Raw genomic sequence first — 22,969 nt, forward strand, 5'->3', positions numbered from 1 at the left:
AAAATAATCAACTAAAAGAGATAGAAGTGGTTGCCTTTGGGGACAGGAAAATGGGGGAGGGGGTGGGTGAGACTTTGCTGTTTTTCACAACAAACTTTGTATAACTGTATGATTCTAGACCAGGGGTTGGCAAATCTTTTCTGTAAAGGACTAGACAGTAAACATTCTAGGCTTTGCAGGCCATATGGTCTCTGTTGCAGATTGGAAAAAGCCTTGTATTCCATCCTATGAAGTGTAAACTCCATGCCAAGGACAATGGAATTCACTGATGGACTTAAAGTGGGGCATTCCCTGATCAGATAGGTTTTGAGAAACTTCACTCAGTAGTGTGGACAATGCAAAGAAAAGATCTGTCATGATAGGTTTAGGAAGACTCAAACTCCTGTCCAGGTGAGAGATTATTTTGTAAAGAAATATATGAATTACCATATTAGGTATCTTTTTGACAGATACACACAGGACTCTGACAAATTACTAAGAGAAATGCCTTTAGTGAATTATTACCATAGATTTTCTATTGTAGGAAACATACTTTAAATGTATATTAAGAAACAAGTTCACCATGACCTTAGCACTGTTTTATACACACACACACACACACACACACACACACACTCACTATGTTTTGGTACAGAATAAACTGGTACTTAAGTTGTGGGTATAAGGGTTAAAGGCAAGGATTGCTAGGTGCCAGAAGGCAGGCACGTTCTGAAAGCAACTGTTCTAAAGTTCTTTGAAGCTCTCAAAATAGCACAATACTTCCCCTTCTAGTTCCAAGCTTGCCTTTCAGAAAGTACTGTTAAGAATGAAAAAAAGTAGAAAGAAGGATATTTAATTTTTCAAAATGATTATTTGCATTTGATAGCCTAGGCCTGGGAAATACAGAATTACATCTGTTGTAATAGATAACTTTCAGATAGCACATTTCAGTTTATAGCGAATGTGCTTTATTTATTTATTTAAGATGTGGACCGTTTTTAATATTTATTTTTATTATTTATTTATTTAGGCTGCGCTGGGTCTTAGCTGCAGCACACGGGGTTCTCCGTTGCGGCATGTGGGATCTTTAGTTGCAGCATGCGAATTCTTAGTTGAGGCATGCATGTGGGATCTAGTTCCCCAAACAGGGATTGAACCCGGGGCCCCCGCGGAGTCTTACCCACTGGACCACCAGGGAAGTTGCTGAATGTGCTTTAGATTTAGTATCTAACTTGTAATTCTCTAATAAAATTGTAAATTCTAGGCGTGGAATTTGATTTAAAGATATGTAAGCTCAAGACAGGCAATCCCTGACATGTCCACATTGCTATATTTAAAATGGATAACCAACTGAGGACCTACTGTATAGCACAAGGGACTCTGCTCAATAATATGTAATGGCCTAGATGGGAAAAGAATTTGAAAAAGAACAGATACCTGTATATTGGTAACTGAGTCACTTTGCTGTATACGTGCGACTATCACAACATTGTTAATCCACTATACTCCAATATAAAATAAAAAGTTAAAAAAAAATACAGGCAATCCCTGAGATTTCTTTTAAAATTAAGGATATGATGAGTCAGAACAGCAAACATTTCTATAGTATGTGGTTGGCATTGCTCTATGCCTCTTACATGTATGAACTAAATTAGTCCTCATAACAAACCTATGAGGAGTTTACTATTATTATTCCCACTTTACAAATGAGGAAATTGAAGCAGAGGTTAAATTACTTGGCCTAAAACCCCATGGCTACTAAGTGGCAGAGCTATGATTTGGACCTACACAATTTGACTGTAGAAGCTGTGTTTTCGATTATTACATGACACTGCCTCTTGCACTGATTTAATAATTAGTGGATATGCAGATTCAAATTGCTCTGACCTGTAATTTCAATGTATCATAATGAGCTATTGGGAGATTAATTACAGTGATTAACACAAATGTGAGGAATACAGCAAAGTCAAACTCATGATCACACATAAGTAAAAGGAAAAATGTCTGCCAACCATGAGGCACTGACGCCACCTGTTATTTTCAAATTTCCTTTCTTTTTTTCCTTTCTAAAATGCCCACTAAGACTGCAAGCACCATAGGGGTGGGATCCACCTTTCTTGTCTGTTTTTTCATAATAATATCTGCATCTAGCATGGTACCTGGTACCTAGTGGACACTCAAATATTTGACCTACTGCAGATTCGCGGGCCTCAGGGAATGCTCTTCAAGAGGCCATTTACTAGCTTTGATTAAGTTAGTTATTTTTGGTCCTTTTTAAGACTACAGAAGACCTTCATAAGTTCTCACTGTTAAAGATTTAAAAATATGTAAGTAGACACAATAAAACTTGAAAATTCACTTTCTAATCACCAACACATACTCTTTTCCAGTTGACAACTGTCCTGTTTGGTGTGATCCGAGTTCTCTTTCTATGCATCTACATGCACATATGCCAGTACACGTTTATATAAAAATACAAGTGTAACCACAAGTACACATTTTTCTGCAACTACCTCCTGTCAGTTTCTCATGTCTCTATAAACCTACTTCATTTCTTTTAACAGTTATCTAGTATTTCGTAGTATGGACATATTAAACTTTATGTAATTACTCCCTATTGATGGAAGTTTACCTGGATTCTTACTAGTATCTATTAAAAACCATGCAGCAATGAACACTGTTGTGTAAATACCTGTAGACATGTAGCCTTACTGGGTAACACAGATCCTTGTTCACCGAAAAGCCCGTTAGCAGGTAGGCGCCTTTTAGAACCCACTTAAACAGCGCTTCTTCTTCCCCCCTGCCTTTTTAAGAAGAGGTGGGTCGAGAGCCGATGAGCGCAAGTTAGCAGAGAAGTAAAATTCCTCGCTTAAGGTGTTCGTAAAGTAACTATTCCTCTTGCACACGGCTTTTTTTCTCAAGAACAATCTGCATAGGGCGTGCAGAACAAGAGCTCGGACGGTGGCGACCGGGAAGACGTGGGATAAACGGGCTTCTGGGAAGAAGCGCCTGCACGGCGACGTCCTAGAGGACAGCGTCTGCCCCGACCCCATCAATTTTGCCCTTTTTAGGCTAGACTGAGGGAGCACTTCTCCTAGTATTAAAAATGGCCTGGAGACAGCAGAGCGAAATTGAAGGTATCGACGTGGCGTGAAAAGTGCACTGAACGGTGGCGAGGCCCAAATAAGAACGGGAGGACACCGCGAGGACCACCGCCATCGCCGCGGCAACCTCCTCGAGCCACCACGGAGGACTCGCTTTCCCAGCGGCCCCCGCGACCCGCAGGGGCAACGAGCCCGGCCGGCCCTCGCGAGCGGGGGCGGGACTGAAGCCGGAAGTCACGTGCGGTTACAGCAGCCCGGGTGAGGCCGCGTCGTCGCCAAGGCTGGTCCGGGCTGTGACTGTGGGAGGCGCCGGCGTGATGGCGGTGGAGACTCTGTCCCCGGACTGGGAGTTCGACCGCGTTGACGACGGCTCACAGAGTAAGGGAGCGGCAGGCAAGGGTTGCGGGTGGACGCTCCCCGGCCCGCCTCAGCCCCGGCAGCGCTCCTGCGGGAGGGCTCTGCGTCGCTGTCGGCGCGCAGCGGTCCACTTCGGGACATTTTCTGCGCCTCGGGGTGTGAGAGGGACGCGCTCGCGAACCTAACTTTCCGTGTTGGGATTCCCCGGCGACGCTGGGTCAGGCCCGGCCAGGGCTCGGCCTTCGGGGCGGTGACTGTCCTGGGGAGCCCGCTGTGGCCCGGGGGGCGCGGCGTCCACTTCGTGCAGCCGGGGGCTCGGGCGGGGCACGCCCGGGGAGGCCCGCAGCCCGGGGAGCGGAGGCTGCCTTGTCTCTGGCCGCCCGGGGTTTTCGCCAGATCCTCAGAGCGTGCAGTTGTAGGTGAGGCTGAGGTCCGGGTTCCTGTTTCGGTTTCCTGTCTTTCTTCGTTTTCCTCCCAAACCAACTTTTGGAAGTTTGAGTGTTTTTACCTTCGTATTCATATGCTTATCTTCGCTAGAAGATAGCGAAAAAGAACTCATTTCGCGGTAAAAAAATAAACACGTGAATGTCAGTTTATGTCCTCCCATGCCTTTTATTTACGTTAAGTGGTATTTTTCAAAAGTGATGTCCTGTAGTTTCCAGCGCACCTAAAAAGGTTTCAGAAATTACAGCAAATCTGCTTCCGATTTTACTTAGTAAAATTGGATTGTCTCATTTTAACCTAGCAAATTCAGTTCCACGCAGCAAAATTGAGAGGCCAAACTATTTCAGTGAAAGTTTACCGAAGATGAATGCAAATTGGTGATCTGTTTCTTATCTTTGGTGATATGAATCTGCATAGGTGATATAAGAGAGATTGGAACATACTGCTTGTGAATTTGTTTTTTTAATGTAGTTTTCTCAAAAGGTGAATGTAATTTTTAAAAATTAGGCGTAGGGCTTCCCTGGTTGTGCAGTGGTTAAGAATCTGCCTGCTAATGCAGGGGACACGGGTTCCATCCCTGGTCCGGGAAGATCCCACATGCCGCAGAGCAACTAAGCCCGTGCGCCACAACTACTGAGCCTGCGCTCTAGAGCCCGCGAGCCACGACTACTGAAGCCTGCGCGCCACAACTATTGAAGCCCGCACGCCTAGGGCCCGTGCTCCGTAGCAAGAGAAGCCACTGCAGTGAGAAGCCCACACACCGCAACTAAGAGTAGCCCCCCCGCTTGCTGCAACTAGAGAAAGCCTGCGCGCAGCAACAAAGACCCAACGCAGTCAAAAATAATAAATAAATAAAATAAATAAATTTATTTTAAAAAATTACGTGTAAATTTTGCATAATTTTATAAAAGACAGGCACATTAGATGTAATTAGGTTTTATTAGCCTCTCAAAGAAGCATGAGCTTAATTCAGGATGGTTAGCAGTTTTTCATAAAACATTCCATAAGTTATAAGCTCCTATGCAGCATGAAAAAATCATCCTGGTGGTATTGAATCTTCCAACTTGTTTACGGAGAAGATAACTGTATTTACTGTTAAAGTGAACTGCACCTTGTCATGTATGAAGTTTTATGGACAGAGGTTCCCTACTTTTGTATCTGCAAAATATTGGAATGAAAATATGTTTTGGGTTTGAAAAAAAGGTTGAATCAGAATGATCTGGTTCACTCAAAAGACTTTTTCCACATGCCAGGAACTGTGGTAGGTATTATTAGGGATACAAAGATAAAACAAGGAATTAAGTCTGTTGGAAGAGATAAGCATGTACATAGGTTTTTGCATTTTTTACTCTTGAATCATTATGGCGTTCTTATTTCAAATCTTTTTATTTTAACTTTTACCAATTTAAAAATTTATCAGCAAGGAACGTTAATGTTATTACAGGTTTTCTCTTGCCTGCTACTTTATGAATTTCCAAACAGACTAAATGAATAATTCATTGGCATGTTTTTCTAGCATTGCCTTTAAGAACTCATTTGCTGTTTAAACGCAGCTTTGGTCATTTCCCATGTAACTGAAAATTAGACGTGTACTTGGGATTTCGAGAATCTTAATGCAGTTTTTAAAATTTAAGCTGTAGGGAAGAGAGGACCTCTCTTCTCTGTGCCTGGTTTTCATTAATTTTTGGAATATGAATCATATCTAGACTAATTGTTTCCCAGAATTGCCTAGATTAATACTATAATGAGATGGGAACCTTAATGAACTAATTGATCCACCTGATTTGGAGCATTAGTTGCAAAAGAGGGGAGAATGTGAAGCTAGGTCTTTATCCTTAATGAGTTAGAACATACCTTATCTTAGAGTTGCTTGGCATTGCTAATTTGAGGAGAGAAAATTTTTACTTTTTTTAGAAGACAGCGACTGAATAAAGTAATTCACATCAATAAAAGAAACTGAGTTGGAGTTGAATTTGCTGCCTTTGGAATGAGTAATGAATTCTTATGTTTAATAAGGTGGAATATTTACTGTCATTAACTTTGCTGAGTAGGCAAACTTTTATTGTCCAGATTATTCCAGTGAGTTCCTAGAGTCATCTATTAATGTGTAAATTCTGTAAATATCAGCACAGTATTCTGTACTCACTGTCCTTTAGTGGCTTTTCCAATTCTATTATGATAGTTAAATAATTAAAACAAAATATCTTGGTAAATTTGAGGCATTACAGGAATAATATGATGAAGCAGGTCTAAAACCATTTAAAAAACAATATTTAGGTGTATTTTTAGACGTAGTTTACTGTGTAATTAAGCATTACATTTTAAAATTTTGCTTCTATGACAACACAGATTTTTGCGCCTAAATCAGGTCATGATTTTTTTTTTTTTTTTTTTTTTTTTTGCACAAAAAAGTTGTTTATGACTAAAACATAGAATCAGGACATTGAGTTGTCTAAGGCATTATTCACATTTTTTAGATTATGGAGTAACTTTTTCATAGTATTTTAAAGTTGCAGTTTTAAGATGATATCTCTAATTGGTAACATCTACTGTTTTTACAATTATCGTATCTATTTGGAAAAGATTGAAAGTTCAATTATTGTTTAACTTTAAAACTTTATTTTCAAGAAGTCCAGACATTCTGAAGTGATACATTAACAATGCTTAGTATCTACTTTGCTGTGACTTTTGATATTATTTGAAGTAAATGTCTTGTAATTCATTACTTATACTTCTTACAAACTTTTAAAATTTAAATTTAGAAATTCATGCTGAAGTCCAGCTTAAGAATTATGGGAAATTTCTTGAGGAGTATACCTCTCAATTGAGAAGAATTGAGGACGCACTGGATGATTCAATTGGAGATGTTTGGGATTTCAATCTTGATCCTATAGCATTAAAGGTTTGATTTTGTTTTATTTTTTAATTTATGTATACTTTTTCAGGACATACTGTATCTTGAAAACAGTTTTCAAAATTGGGATATGTATTTTTATTGTTTGGAATCTAAAAGAACTAAAATAAACTTGGAGAAAAATGGTTAATTTCCTTTTCTCTAAGCCATGCATGTGTTTTTGTTTTCCTTTTTAAAGAATGACACAAACTCAAAGTCTTTAGTGTCAAAGAATGACACGAACTCTTTGAGCTAACTTGTTTTTCATTATCAGAAAATGAAGAGGATTGGAATAGCATATTCAAGCTTTACTTGTTTTTTTAATTGAGGTTATTTTACATACAGTGAGATGCATAGATTTAAAATACTGTTCAGTGAATTTAACCAAACATCTATTCCCATGTATCTCATAATCCCAATCAAGATACTGAATATTTCCATGATTTCCCAAAAGCTCCCTTATGCTATTTAGGGGATCTTAATATGGGAGTGATTTTTTTAAGATATAAAATAAGTCACTCCTGCTCTGTTCCATTTTGAGGTAGTTCTGTTTTGTTTTATCTTTGAAACTGTTGGCGCTTAATAGCTAACATTTATTGAGTACTTATTATGTGCTAGACACTGTCCTAAGTCACATGTAGTCTTACTTTAATAACAGCTTTCCTGAGATGTAATTCATATATCGTACAATTCTTTGGTTTTTACGGTATTCATAGAATTTTGCCACCATCACCAGAGTCAATTTTAGAACATTTTCACCAGCCCAAAAAGAAATCCCATAGCCATTAGCAGTCACTGCCCATCTGGCGTAGTGCTAGTGCTGAGTACAGGGTCGAACACAAGTTTCCATAGAAGAGAGATAGTCTCAGTTTGTGTATTTAGAATTTTCATGATTTTTTTCAAATTAAAAAATTTTATTTTCTTTTGTTTCTGTAGCTTTTGCCTTATGAACAGTCTTCCCTTTTGGAACTCATAAAGACTGAAAACAAGGTACAGATTCCTAAACCTAAAAATCTGTTTTTAAAATGCTTTAGTTATCTGCTATAATTTACTTTTTTCCTTTTGTGTTTTTACTCATGAAACTAGGTCTTAAACAAAGTCATCACTGTTTATGCTGCACTTTGTTGTGAAATCAAGAAATTAAAATATGAGGTAATTATTTGTACTCTTAAGACATTAAAAACATGATTTAAAAGCAAATATGTGCTTATATGTGTACAGTGTGCATAAATATTTAGTGAATGTTGAATGAACTGTATCTTTATAATAGTAGGAATAATGAGTACCATTCACTGGGTGTTTACTGTGTACCAAACACCATGCTAACCCCGTTAATGCTAATAACCACCCAGGAGGTACGTGAGGAATAGATGAGGAAACCGAAGCTAAAGGAGTGTCACTCACCTAACATTTTACTGGTAATAATGGTTTGAGTCTGGGTCTGCATTCCTTCTGTGTTGCTTGTTGTATATAATGGCTTTCTGGATATAACTGATTTTTTTTAAAAGCTTTGAATTTTTAATATGTTCTATGTTTCCTCACCCATGAGCCATTAAAACTCTGGTGGAAGATGGTAAACTTCATCTTTTTTTCTCTACCTTTTTGATACTATGTGGTTGCTTTTTCTCTCCTGAACTAGTGGGAGGATGTGGGAAATTACAGAGTGGTCAGATAAGACAAAGAAAAGGCTAAAGAAATCAAGAAATAAGGTTGAGTATCAGTAATATCTTTGGTACTCTAAAGATAAATTGCATTTACCTATATTGCAAGCAGTTTTTGAATTTAAGTGAATTTATGTGTGTGATGTAGTCATCGGCTTACTATTAAATAGGGATAACTAAGAGAGCTTAGGAATTTAAAAACAAAATAGCAACCTTATAAAATTATTTTAATTTTTTTTAAACAGGCTGAAACTAAATTTTATAATGGTCTCTTGTTTTATGGAGAAGGAGGTAAGTTTTAAAATTTCACATTGTAATGTTGTGATGCTTCTTTTGCGATTGAAATGAACAAAAAGTTAACTGGCAATTCTAGGACTGTCATGATCATGTGAAGTATTAGTGTGAGGAAATAAACATTCAGATTTTTTGTTGGTTTATTTTTTTGTTTGGTAAACAGGTAAAAAAACCTCAGTGATGAAGCAGCAGCAAATTCTGTATGAAGTTTATTTTGATATTTTTATAAATTACAAAGCACTGTAGCTAGATGATTCTCCTTGAATTCATTAAGTTGTGAAACAGATGGTTACTTTTAATTGTGTGATTAATGATTGTTTCATTTTTCTCTTCAGTGTAAAAATTCTGTTTTCAATACTATGCAGATTAGAAGATGTCCTAATGAATAAAAATCACATTTTTTCTTTTGGTGTTGATTAAAATAAAAAATTGAAATATTCTTCATGTTGCCTTTTAAAGCTACAGATTCCAGCATGGTGGAAGGTGATTGCCAAATTCAAATGGGGAGATTTATTTCATTCTTACAGGTAAATGGTTTTTACTTTTTATTGAGCCTTTTCTTTGAAAAGTTTGAGTAAATCACACATAATCAGAAAAGAGTTATGAAACCTTCAAATGCTAAGAATGTGTACTGTGAGGGTAAGATACTTAGTTGGCGATGGATTAAATTGATAGTTAAAGAGATTGTAATTCCTGGAAGATTTTCGTAGCATTTTTAGTGAGATAAGCTATCAAAATAAGTTTCTTTGTATAATTTCATTTATGGAAAGTTTATCACCATGCCTTTTAAAATAATTTAAATTTTGTACCTGGTAGGAAAAGATACTTTATGTTAGAAAAAGTTGTTAATGGAGATCATTAAGCTGTTATGTGAGCAGTGATGAGGTTTAAAAGCAGCAGCACATGATGCTTCTAACCAGATGTTTCAGTTTAGATATGCTTTTCATCACTGCAAAGTTTTAGTTATTCTAGGTTTTCTGGTTTATCAAAAGAATGAAATAACTTCTGTTTCTCTGTTATAAAAGCAATGCTTATATAATATGACAAAAGCAAGAATTGGAGATAAGGAAACAGTACCCATAATCCCACTTACCTTCTGATTGTTGGATATAAGATTTGATATATTTCATTGAATCAAGCATGCTACTATATTCAAATCTTTTATATCTTTACTACTTTTTTTGGTCTTCTTACCTAACTGAGAGCATTTTGTTGAAATTATCCTCTATGATGGTATGTGTCAGTCAGGGTTCAGTCCAGAAAACAAATCACATGAGGTATTTCAAAAGGGGAGATTTAATAGAGCTATCATACGATCTAGCAGTGCCACTCCTGGGCATATATTCTGAAAGACAAAAACTCTAATTCAGAAAGATACATGCACCCCAATGATACAGCATTATTTATAATTGCCAAGATATGAAAGCAACCTAAGTGTCCATCAACAGATGAATGGATAAAGAAGATGTGGTACATATATACAAAAATGGAATATTACTCATCCATAGAAAAGAGTGAAGTAATACCATTTGCAGCAACAGAGCTGGACCTAGAGATTATCATACTAAGTGAAGTGAGTCAGACAGAGAGAGACAAATATTATGTGATATCACTTATATGTGGAACCTAAAAAAAAATACAAATGAATTTGTTTACAAAACTGAAACAAACTCACAAACAGAGAAAACAAACTTATGGTTACCAAAGGGGAAAGGCAGTGGGGAGAGATAAATTAGGAGTGTGGGATTAACAGATACACAATACTATACATAAAATAGGTAAACAACAAGGATTTACTGTATAGCACAGGGAACTATACTCAGTCTTTTGTAATAACCTATAATGGAAGAGAATCTGAAAAAAATATATATGATTGAATCACTTTGCTGTACACCTGAAACTAACACAGTATTATAAATCAACTATACTTCAATTAAAGAAAGAAAGAAAGAAAAAAAAAAGAGGAGATTTAATATAGAGAATTGGTTCCATAAGAATTGGAGGGCTGAAAGAAAAAACAGTGAGGGAAGCCAGAGGAAGCAGATATCACCTCTACATCTAGGGTATAAAAGGGAAAAGGTTCGGGTTGCCAGAGTCTGGGAGGTATACGAGGAGGAGCCCTAGGGAATTAGTATCATACCTCTGAGGAAGCAGTGCTGCCTGGCTGCTGCTGGTGGAGTTTAAAACTGAAGATTGGTTCTGTAGTGCTGGAAGCAGCAGGAGCCTGGGGCAAGCTGCCATTGCTGGGGTGAACTGCTCCTGCCTGGATTATGTTGATAAAAACAGCAAGAAGTAGGAAGGATGTCCATTTCCTGCCTTCTAGTCTGCTTTTAATGCCACCTGTTGGCAGAACCTAACAGGAAGCCTGCTGGGCAGGAGTCTAAGAAATGTTACTTTACAAGGTTGAAGTGAATGTGTCCGTTTCTCTAGTTTTGTCAAATTTTGCATTTCTTATTTTGAGGATGTTTTATTCGGTGCATACAAGTTTATAATTGTTCATAATTCCCAGTAAATGGAATCTTTTATTGTGTGGTGACCTTCTTAAGCTGAGATAATAATTATGTATGTAACATATAATTACATATATGGTCATTAGCTATAGTAATGCTAATAAAATCTGTTTGATATTGATATCATTGCCCCAGCTCTGTTTTAGTTAGCATTTTCTTTTTTTGAATTCTTTTTATTCTTTCAGCCTTTCAGTGTCATTATGTTTTAGTTGTGTTTCTTTAAAACTGCATCGCTCTGGATTTTGCTTTTTTATATAATCTGAAAATTTCTGTGTTTTAATTGGTTAATTTTATTTCTATTTGTCTTATATAAATAGTGTATTATGTATCTGGACTTATTTCTGCCTTTTTGTTTTGTGCTTTCTATTTGTCCTGCATTTTCTGTTCTTTCCCTGCTTTTATTAGACTTTTAGAAGTTTAATAAGAAATGTAAAACTAGAGCTGTTTAAATAAAATTGAAATGTATTATTTTCACTTTCAAAAAATTTAAATTGTGGATCTAACAGCTGCATTTGATTCCATTTTTAAACATTCAACAAATGTTTCATGAGCCTAGCATATGTTAGAAACTGTTCTTGGTGCTTGGGATACAGCAGTGCACAAAACCAACAGAAATTTCTGCCCTCATAGAGCTTACAGTTTAGAGCAGCCATAGGTTTAATTAGGTTCTAAATATTTTAGGATAGATGTGAGTTAACTATTTAATGACAAACATATTTCTGGGATAATTAATATTTCACTTGATGTGTGCCAAGCCTGTTTATAGATAAGGTTCAAGGTAATAAACATTTGAAGTTATTTCAGAGTGACTTCTGAAGACCTCTTCCCCTCATTGTCATACTTTCTAAACTGGCAGCTTCTGAGCTTCTTCATTCATTCAGATGTTCACTCATTTATTCATTTAATAGGCAGACATTTATTGAGGAAGCAGTTGAGGGTTAGCCACCATACTGGGCAGTGGCCATTCAAAGAAGGAATAAGACAGTCTCTGTCAGTTAGGAATTATATGAGTAATGAAAACAAGACTTAAAATAGAAGGATGCGTGAAATGCTGTAGGGGCAAAGAGGTAGAAATAACGTTGGGAGGTGAATTAAGAACTGATTGCTTGAAGGATGCTTGAAGTTGTCTTGCTGCAGGTTAACTGGAGAGTTTTAGTAGAAAACTGTTTTGTTTTTGTTTAGCATTGTTACCATAAAATTCAGTCAGAAATAGTGACATTTACTCAACTTGTAACATATACTCAACTTGTCATTTCAGGAACTGTCTTGTTTTGTTACGAGGTGCTATGAAGTGGTGATGAATGTAGTCCATCAGTTGGCTGCCCTCTATATCAGTAACAAGTAATGGATTTTAGAAATGTTTTTACATTTTTAATAGAGATGCAGGAAATGTTTTTCTTAAACTAGCTAAATATCTGAAAGTTTTTCGTTTGTTCACTCACTCACTCATTCCTTCATTCACTTATTCAGCGTTCTTTGAATACTCATGATGTTTTAAACACTACTTGATGTGTGTAATCCATAGGTTAGTAAGACAGTTTCTGCCATGGTGAATGAGCCCATTATCTGTCTGAATGAGAATGTTGACAGAATAATCTTAAAGAAATCTGATTGTATAGAAAAAGGCTAATATAGAATTAGTATATGTACCAAGTTCTCTCTACATATTTCCTCTTTCCTTTACATTGAAGGGTCCTTGGATTAGAATCATGTGACACTTTTCTTAAGCTGCGGAATCTTGGGGAGTGGGGCTAGGTAATCTACATTGAAAAATTTTTGTGAGTAATTCTAATGCTCTTCCAAGTTTGGGGACCACTGCCCTAAATCAAGAAAAAGACCAAATTTTCATAGAGCCCTTAGTATTTTTAACCACCACAAAGTAATATCTTGCATTTGATTAAAACTGTATACTTAAAATTTTTCCCATTTACTACTTAATTATAATGTTACAGAACTTTGTTTAGGTATATGACTAGGGATTCTCAATTATGAGAAGAGAGATAACTGAAGCCCAAAGGAATTATTTGCCAAGATTCCATAGCAAGTTAGGTACTGCTCTTTTGGTCACCAGTCCATTCATAGTTGTTCTTACTATACCATGCTGCATCTGAACTCTCTTTATAAAGTGAAAGACTGTGTTAACTGTTTCTCATTCGCATGTTTTTCCAGTCAGTCAGTTATTTATTTTATGTTCTGTGCTCTCACTGACGGTCTCCTCATGGCAGAAGGGAATGAGAGCACAGCTCTCCCCAACCCCTGCTGTACTTGGTGTGGAATTCAAAGAGACTCCCCACTACCACACTGCTGCCCTTGAAAGATGAAATTTGTCTGAATTTTGTGCTTAATTTTTTAAATATTCTATCTTGTGGGATATTTATATATGCTTTGATATACAAGTATTAATTTATTTACTGTTGAGTAGATTGACTCTCTAGGAAGTAAAATTGAATTATCCTGGGGCTTTTGACTCTGGTATAATCCCATTTGTATGCATTGTTTTTTCAGTAGGAATGAGAATGCTAGCAATAAATGCAACTGAACAGAGGTCTAGTTCCCAAATGCCAGTTCGGGTGGGATAACAAAGATTCTAGTTGAAAATTGAGAAATTCTCATAGTTTAGAAAGAAATAAATACCAGTTTTGTTATTTCTTTAGCGCCATCCCAAGTTAGATCCTTTAGGCTTGAATGGCTAAGGTTATTCATGGGCTGCATATTGACATATACCTACCCACTGAGGAGTTGGGTGTAGGCAAGGAGAGCCCAGACTCTGTATGTACAAGTTATCTGCTTGGGAAAGTGGAATATGATAATAATTCTTTGGGTCGTTTAAATTTTAGTGACTAAAGCCTAAATAAAAATAAATACATATTAAAATTCCAAGAGCTTCTGCTTTATGTGTTTTCCTTAAACGTGAACTGTGACAAAAAAGGAGATTTTTTTTTTTTTTTTTTTTTTAACTTGGGTGTTATTTTATTACAGGATTGCACCCAAAATTATAGAGACAACTGGAGTTCATTTTCAGGTAAAAGTAATTTAACTTGACCTGTAAAACTGTAATTTTTAGTATATTTTACTTTGGCGTTTGTATGATTGGGGAGTACAACAATTATTGCAAGGCTCTTAAAGGAGCTCTTTTTTTTTTTTTTTTGCATTTGTTCTCTTTCATCTGTGAAGTTGATGAGGCATTACTGACCCACTATCAGTGTAACTCTTCCTAGTATTGGCCCAATGCAGACTCTCCAAGTGGTCTCTTCAGAGAATCTACAGTATCACGATTAAGGATGAAATATTGGGTGAAGGGTTTCCCAGTGTAAGGCTGATGGTTCCATCTGAGGATTAACAGTTTCATCTGTAGTTTAATTTACCCACTGCTTTAATTTAGTAATTAGCCCAAGTGTGTTTAACTTAAAAAATCCACATGAAGCTTAACTTCTGACTAGTGATTAAATGATAATCATTTAAGGTTTTTTGACAGACTATGTATGAGCACTTGGGAGAGCTGTTAGCAGTTCTGCTTACCCTGGATGAAATTATTGATAATCATATCACATTGAAAGACCACTGGACTATGTACAAAAGGTGAGCCAATTCCAATGTTTAAAATACTCTCTTACTTTGTATAGGTAATGTATTAGTAAAAAATAAATAAATGTAAATAGTACAGATCCATTAGGAGACCTGAAATCTGTATTTAGAAGGATCTCATGTCAGATTTTCTTTGAAGACAGTAACCATTCTTTTAATTTCAGGTAGGGTTTTTGCGAGTATGATATACTTGTATAAAGCATCCTAATTCTTAAAGTGTAGTTGTTAATTTGACTACCTTAGGACTCGGATTCATTTTTTCCTTGTTCTATATGAATGATAGTTGTTTATTCTCAGCTTGGTTTTATTTTGTTTTATACTCCAGAACTTTTTAAAGTCAAGGCATTTTGTTTTATTCAGTTTATAAGCATTCACTAAATGTCTGTTATCTAGAGAGCACCAGATCTGAATTTAAGATGATATAAAAAGGTATGATTAGAAAATTAAATACGTTAGGATTGTTTTTGTTCAAATTTTCAAATGTGTAGAGCCAAACAAGTGATACAAATATAAAACTTTGATTTCTGGGAATATTTTTAATACAAGAATTTATTAGGCAAATCAAAGGTGTTTCTCCTACTTTTCTACAAGGTTACTGAAATCTGTCCATCACAACCCTTCAAAATTTGGAATTCAGGAAGAAAAACTAAAGCCATTTGAAAAGTTCTTGCTGAAGCTAGAAGGGCAGTTACTTGATGGAATGATATTTCAGGTATGAGCGCTGTATCAGGCTATAATAAATGGGCTTATATATTAGTAGACCCATCTCAGAATTGTAGTGGGTCACTTTTATAGCATATTGTTGTGACTATATTTTTCTTTAAAAGTGCTTAGGCTTACAACATGGTTAATGTACTAAAATATAGTTATATCAGTATCTAGTAGCAAATGAAATTAATAGTATACTGGTTGTATTTGTGATAAGGGTTTTTTAAATTATGTAAAAGGATAAAACTATTCAAGGGTTAGTATCTGAGTAGTTGTGTCAAGCATTTTGTTTGTTGTTAACCTCTAGATTTAGGTTAGTAAGAGAGCCTTTTATAAGTCTGTTTTAATTTCCTACTCAGGGAATATAATTTGCATCTGCACAATCCAGGTAGCTTCTAACCACATGTGGCTGTTTAAATGTAAATTAATTAAAAAAAATTCATTTCCTCTGCTACACTAGCAACATGGCAAATTCTTAATAGCCACATGTAATCTCATTATCACACTGTGCACCTTAAACTTATATATGTTATATGCCAGTGATATCTCAGTAAAGCTGGGGGAAAACCCAGCTGTGGCTAACAATCATATCTGACAGCACAGATATAAAACATTTTCATCATCACAGAAAGTTCTGTTGGATGGCACAGCTTTGGGTAGTATCCACCAGAAATTGCATTACAGTACCCTTGAACAATATGGGTTTGAATTGCACAGGTCCACTTACATATGTATATTTTTCAATAGTAAACACTACAGTATTACACAGTCCACTATTGGCTGAATGCAAGTGTGTGGAGGAACTGTGGATGCAGAGGGCCCGCTCTAAATTATACGGGGATTAACCCCCACTTGTTCAAGGGTCAACTGTATGTTCCATTTGAAATCTGCTTCAAGGTTACCTTTAATTTATATTTTAGATGATCACAATTTTTACAGAATGATCACAACTCTTGTTTATACCAATTTAACTGTTAATCTGTTAATTTCAGAAGAATTTTTTTGTTGATTCTTTTTCCAGGAGCCATTTCTCCACATAATGTAATAAAGTGTTAGGAAAGTAATTGTAAACAGAAAAAATAAAGTCTCCTCTTAAAAGTGCAAATTAAAATAATAAAGCATGCTTTCCCATGCTTCATCAGATACACCTTCTATACATCACCAAGCATCACTTGTTTGTATCTCTTCATGTAGAATTATAGATTTTGGTTCAGTTTTATTACTTTCACATAAGGGGTACTCAAATGTATAAGTACATATACATTTCCCATTTAGAAGGATTTAGATATTAGGTTAAGGTAAAAACCTGGGCCTCAGTGTTAGTAAAATCAAAATGATGAATGTAGGAGTTTATCACTCTATATTTAAATCTGTTTAATAGCATATTAAGTCATAATAGCTTATGAGACTGTAAATTTCTCTAAATGTTTCCTGTCTAGGCCTGTATAGAACAGCAGTTTGATTCTCTCAATGGAGGAGTATCTGTGTCAAAAAATAGCACTTTTGCTGAAGAATTTGCACATAGTATTCGCTCAATTTTTGCAAATGTAGAAGCCAAACTTGGTAATGTAACATGCATTTTTTGGTTTTCATTTAAAAGTTTTCATTTCCTTTAAAGCAGAATTTTAAGTATATTCTGTTTTTCTCTCATGTTATTGTTTTATAAGGAGAACCTTCTGAAATTGACCAGAGAGACAAGTATGTAGGAATTTGTGGACTGTTTGTATTGCACTTTCAGATTTTTCGAACTGTTGATAAAAAGTTTTATAAGTCTTTATTGGACATTTGTAAGAAGGTAAGAACTTGCAACTTCTATTTTTTTCAATTTGAATAGATGGAAAAGATTTTGGATAAAATTGGGTATTTTAAAATGTATTTTATTCCTGCTTACAAAAATAATAATTTTTGTAATATTTTGTAATAATCATTACAAAAATAATATCATAATATTCATTTAAAAAAATCTAAGCATTCCAGAAATAAGTAACATAGTAAATGAAAATACCCCATAATTCCACATTGTAGAAATACATATTAGTGGATGCTTTTCCACATTTTTTCCTATACATTAACTTGCTATTACTACTTTTTTCTTTCTTTTCCTTCGCTTTCTCTTCTTGCCACCCATTCTCATTATTGAAGTAGGAAAAAATTTAAAACAATTTTTTTCTTTGTCTTTGCTGTTTCCATGATGTGGCACCTGTTTTCAAAATTGAAAATTTAGATGGTGTATAGAATCAAGTGATATGTGACCATGAGAACCCAGCCATCTTGAATATTTATTTTGTATTTTTTCACTAAAATAGAGTGAAAGTAAAGGTCATGAAGACTCAAGTTTCTGTTTAATTTTTGCATATTTTTATTCATCTGAAAATCTGTGTGTGTAAGTGTATGTGTGTGTGTTGTTTAATATTTAGGCAGAATAAAATTAGTGTCATGCTCCACAACAGGTATAGGAATGCCTTTACTCTGTGCCACATTAACATAACTTGTCTCATATTAATGAGTATCTTTTTATCATTATTTTTCTTGAAATAGGTTGTCTTCCCTTGCATGTTGTGGGATTATTAAACAGTTTGTTGTTTAACCTGCATTGAATGATTTCCCTCCTCTTTCATTTCCTATTTCAGGTACCAGCCATCACTCTGACTGCTAATATTATTTGGTTTCCTGACAATTTTTTGATCCAGAAAATACCAGCAGCTGCCAAACTTCTGGATAGAAAAAGTCTTCAAGCCATTAAAATATACAGAGATACTTTCCTACAGCAGAAAGCTCAGTCACTTACCAAGTAGGTTTTATAAGTACCCATAATGTAACTATTTAGATAGTTTATATTTTCAGATCTTACACTGATTGTAAATATGCAGGAAGCATTTGAATTACAAGATCAGACATAGTTACTGATTACCAGAGAAAATGTTGGGCAATCTCTAGGAGATTTATTTTCTAGGAGTGTTTTTTTGTTTTAAATGTTTTAGGCTTAAACTCAATTTAAGATGTAGGCAAATTATACTTTATGGAAATACAGATATGTGTGCATACATTCATATACTTTTTGTCAGGTGCATTAAATATTTTTGTGTGTAATGTGAAGTCTCTGCAGTAGATGCCAGTTGATGACATTTAGAACATTGTGTGTACATGACTCAATGTTGATTTTTGCAGGAGTTGACTTTAATGCACTCCTTTTTTTTCTTTTTTTTAATGAAAGTAATGTATGCACATATTTAAGAAGTTAAAAAGTACTAAAGGTTCAAAGGAAAAAAATGATTGTCCTCTGCCCCATTCCCCCCTGTGCCTTCGTCCTGCTTCCTAAAACAACACTTTTAACTCTTAGTTTCTTCTGATACTTACATCTTTTAGCTTATCTTACTATGTAAAATTTCAAATATACACAAAATAGAGAAAATAATATAATGAGCCCCCATGTTCTCATCACATAGCCTTAACAATTAAATTTACTGTACATTGTCACTTGAGTATACTGCTAAAATTTCACGTTGACTGGGATGAAGATTTTAAGTGAAGCGACACAGGACTCTGCCAGTGACCCTGTACTGGACAGTTTTTAACTGTAACGTGGTTAAAGGATAATAGGGATATTTACCTACTTTCTGTTAATCTTGACTGTTGAGGGGAAATTGGGTCACTCCTGTACAGTGGGGCAAAGAGGAGTATATCTGGAATATACGAGATCCCCTAAAGCATCTCTTAGTACTCCCAAGTCCTATAATTAAAGTCAGTGGAGAGTGACAAGTCAATTCAGGCAGGACTACTCATGGCAGAGATTTCAGGGCTCTCCAGTACATTCTGAAACAGAGTTGAGGAGGGATAAAGACATAAGATTGGATTTAGATTAAAGAGGTGAACTCAGTAGGATGGAGGGACAGGACCAGGCTTCGTAGCAGTAATTTAAAAAAAGATGTGTATGTTTTAGTTACCAGAGACTTAATATTCTTTAACAGTATGATGCAGTTGCTAAAACTGTCAGTTCATACTTACATTACATTAATAACTATACCCAAGTTATGGAAACTAGTAGTTACAATATCTAGGCTAGGGGAATTGGTAGTTCCATTAAATTCTTACTGGTCAGATTATAATGAGTGTTTGGTGGTGCCACATTTTAAGAGGGCCACAAACTGTCGCATCTCCAGATGAACCTGATCAGGTTGTTAGATCTGAGAACCATGACCTTTGAAGACTCATTGAAAAGTCTCTATATAGTTTGGCCTTTAAAAGAGAAATCTGAGGAATGATGTATTAGATTTCTTTAAATATTTGAAGGGCATTCAGGTTGAAGAGGGAACAGATTTGATCTCTGTGGCTCCAGGAAGTTGAATTAGAACCAAAAGGTGAAGGTGACAGATATTAATAATAATTGCCAACATTATTAAGCTTATAACTGTGTAGTAGGCATTATGCTAAAGGCTTTAAACACATTGTCTTTTGTAAACCCTGTAACAGTCTTCTCATATGGGAAATAACAAAGTCACAACTAATATTTACCCTGTGCTTTCTATAAGCCAATAACTATTCCAGGAACTTCATGTGTATCATCTTTTTTAATCATCAGAAAATCCTATGAGGGTAGGTACTGTTGTCACGTCCATTTTATAGGTGAGAAAATTGAGACACAGAGAGATTGAACTTACCCAAATTGAAACAGCTAATACGTGGCAGAGCTGGGAAGTCCAACTCTAGAGCACAGGCTCTTAACACTACTCTGTAGTGTTTCTCTATATTTTTACCCCATTTTCAGATAAGGAAAATGAGGCTTAGAGAAATGAACTTTGCCAGGTCACACAGCTGGGAACGTATCAGAGAAGGCATGCAAACCCACGCCCGTCCTACTCTAGAGCCTTTGTGGCAGAGTTGTGTAGGCTGCCCTGAGAGGTAATGTACCCTTTCACTAGAGCTACGTAGGCAGAATACAGATGACCATCAGTCCAAGGTGCTGGAGGAACTGAGTCTTATTATGTAAAAGATTGAATAAGTTGACTTTCAAAGACCCCCCCCTCCCCCGTGTGATAACATTTCAATATTTCTAAATTCTTTAATTTCAAAAACATACCTCTCTGCAGTCACTATAGAGCTCCTTTGAGCTGAAGGGGGCAATGTCTTTTTCATTCTCCTCATAACTGCGAAAGAAACCTAAAATTCACAACACTAAAGTGAAACCCAGGAGAGAGGAGATGGTGTGATCAGCATGAGCTTTGTCTGACATTTTAGAAAAAGTTGAGGAAGTGACTAAGGGCTGTCCCAGTCAGGCTCCAGAGTTCATTGTGGAGGAGGAGGAAGCAGTGGGGGACAGTTTTCCTGCCTCCGCACCATACGTTAGACCCCACGTGGCCAAGTGCCCCAGCCACCTCTTTGACTAGGGTCCAAGGTTTGTAGGTTGTTGCATTTTGCTTTTTGTTCACAACCATTTTGATGCTGGGGATACTGCCCTTGGAGGGTAGAGGTATGAACCTTTCTTTCAAACCCCCAGTTGATGTACAAGTGTTGACACTGTTGAGTGCTTTATATCAGGACAGGAGATTTGTTCTTTCTCCCTAGTGTTTCTCCTGTTTGTTCTTTGAAATGAAGCTGACAGTCTGACAGGACCCTTTTTGGACTCACTTTGTCAATTAACTTGGCTTTTTAAAACTTGAAGCAGTTTCATTTTTATATATTTACAGGAGATAAAGATTATCTGGTGTCTGGATATAGGAATGATGGGTGGAGTGACGGACAAACCTCTGCTTTATCCCGTGTAGTGTGATCTAAAACTGAGTGATTCTTGACTGCCCTTGACTGTGTATTAGCCTCCTTCTTTTAAACAGGTTTTTTTTTTTTTTTAAAGGAACTCCTTTATTTATTTATTTATTTATTTATGGCTGTGTTGGGTCTTCGTTTCTGTGCGAGGGCTTTCTCCAGGTCCGGCAAGTGAGGGCCACTCTTCATTGCGGTGCGCGGGCCCCTCACAATCGCGGCCTCTCTTGTTGCGGAGCACAGGCTCCAGACGCACAGGCTCAGTAGTTGTGGCTCACGGGCCTAGTTGCTCCGCGGCATGTGGGATCTTCCCAGACCAGGGCTCGAACCCGTGTCTCTTGCATTGGCAGGCAGATTCTCAACCACTGCGCCACCAGGGAAGCCCCTAGCCTTCTTCTTAATGTTACTGACTTAATCAGTAACGTTATGTTATGATTATGATATGTCTTAATGTTATTGCCATCAACTTGATTGCTGTTGTAGGCCTCTTCCTTCTGTCCCTGCGCGTGACTTTACTGTTCCCTTCTGTGCATTGTATCCCTGCTTGAGTCCTGATTACAGCCTCTTCTTAAAGTGGAGGCATTGCCCTAGGACTCTGCTCTTACTCTGTGTTTCAGACTTCTAAATCAAATCATCCACAAGTCAAATAATACATTTTAGTGCCATTTGAGGCAAAGCCAGAAGTGCAGCTATTGGTGTCTTTTGTCTAATGGAATCCTGGCTCAGAAGAAATAATTTTTCTCAGATTTGATTGAATTAATTAAAATTAAACTTAATTGTTTTTAAAATAAAGAAGTATAGCTTAAATAGCTTGTGGGCTAAAAGTTCTCATCTTGACTAATTTGAGATGCATTGATACAGTGATTTAGTGTTAGTAAGCAGCCTGCTTAGTAGAATTATATTATTTAGTTTTTCCACGATGGGAAAGCTTCCTAGATTTGGGCTGAAGTCCTGGCTCGGCTGTGTACTAGTTGTATGATGTTGGGCACATTACTTCTCTGTGTGTCAGTTTCCTCTTCTGTAAAATGGAGATCGTAATACTTAACCTCATAAGGTTAATGTGAGGGTTTAATGAGTTAATTTGTGTAAAGTGCTTATAACAGTGGCTGGGCATATATAGTAAGCATTCAGTAAATGTTAGCTTTTATATTCAGATTCTGACAACTTCCATTCATCTCTGGTTCAAGCTGTCATCCCCTCTTTCCTGCATTATCACAGGAGCTTCCTAAGTGGTTTTCCTGCTTTTACCATTGTCCCCTTTATAGTTTATTTTCAACATACCAGTCAAAGTGATATTGATCCTCTTCAGAGTTAGAGTAGGTCACTCTACTCAAATCCTCTAGAGGCTTTCCACTGAAGTCCTTACTGCCCTACCAGGCATTACACAAATCCTCTTTCCACTCTCCATTTTTCCTATTCCTCCAACCCCCTGACCCCTGTACCTCTCTGATCTTTTCTGTTCTCATCTCTGCCCTCTGTGCTCCTGTCATACTGACTTCTTTGTTATTACTTGAACATGCCAGAAAAACTGCTGTTTTGGGATGATTGCATTTGTTATTTACTTTCCTAAAATTCTCATCTATATATTTGCATGGATTACTTATTCAACTTCTTCAAATCTTGGCTCAAAATCAGCTTTACAATAAGCCTACTTTGATCACTGTATTTAAAATTGTA

At 36.3% G+C, this 22,969-nt stretch overlaps 1 protein-coding gene across 4 annotated transcripts in view; it reads left to right on the plus strand.

Moving 5' to 3' along the window:
- Positions 1–3,337: 3,337 nt before the first annotated feature.
- WASHC4 (WASH complex subunit 4) overlaps positions 3,338–22,969 on the plus strand; it is a 70,949-nt gene continuing 51,317 nt past the window's right edge. For all 4 annotated transcript variants that reach the window (XM_068560713.1, XM_068560710.1, XM_068560711.1 and 1 more), the window contains exons 1-13: positions 3,338–3,461; positions 6,647–6,786; positions 7,714–7,767; positions 7,864–7,929; positions 8,684–8,729; positions 9,192–9,259; positions 12,501–12,583; positions 14,222–14,264; positions 14,718–14,821; positions 15,419–15,539; positions 16,975–17,098; positions 17,203–17,330; positions 18,166–18,326. In XM_068560713.1, the coding sequence (XP_068416814.1) occupies positions 3,401–3,461; positions 6,647–6,786; positions 7,714–7,767; positions 7,864–7,929; positions 8,684–8,729; positions 9,192–9,259; positions 12,501–12,583; positions 14,222–14,264; positions 14,718–14,821; positions 15,419–15,539; positions 16,975–17,098; positions 17,203–17,330; positions 18,166–18,326 (1,199 nt within the window). In that variant the 5' untranslated portion in view covers positions 3,338–3,400. The remainder of the gene's footprint in view (positions 3,462–6,646; positions 6,787–7,713; positions 7,768–7,863; positions 7,930–8,683; positions 8,730–9,191; positions 9,260–12,500; positions 12,584–14,221; positions 14,265–14,717; positions 14,822–15,418; positions 15,540–16,974; positions 17,099–17,202; positions 17,331–18,165; positions 18,327–22,969) is intronic.

The sequence above is a fragment of the Eschrichtius robustus genome, chromosome 13 (genome assembly GCF_028021215.1).
Source record: "Eschrichtius robustus isolate mEscRob2 chromosome 13, mEscRob2.pri, whole genome shotgun sequence".
In the NCBI taxonomy this organism is placed as follows: Eukaryota; Metazoa; Chordata; class Mammalia; order Artiodactyla; family Eschrichtiidae; genus Eschrichtius; species Eschrichtius robustus.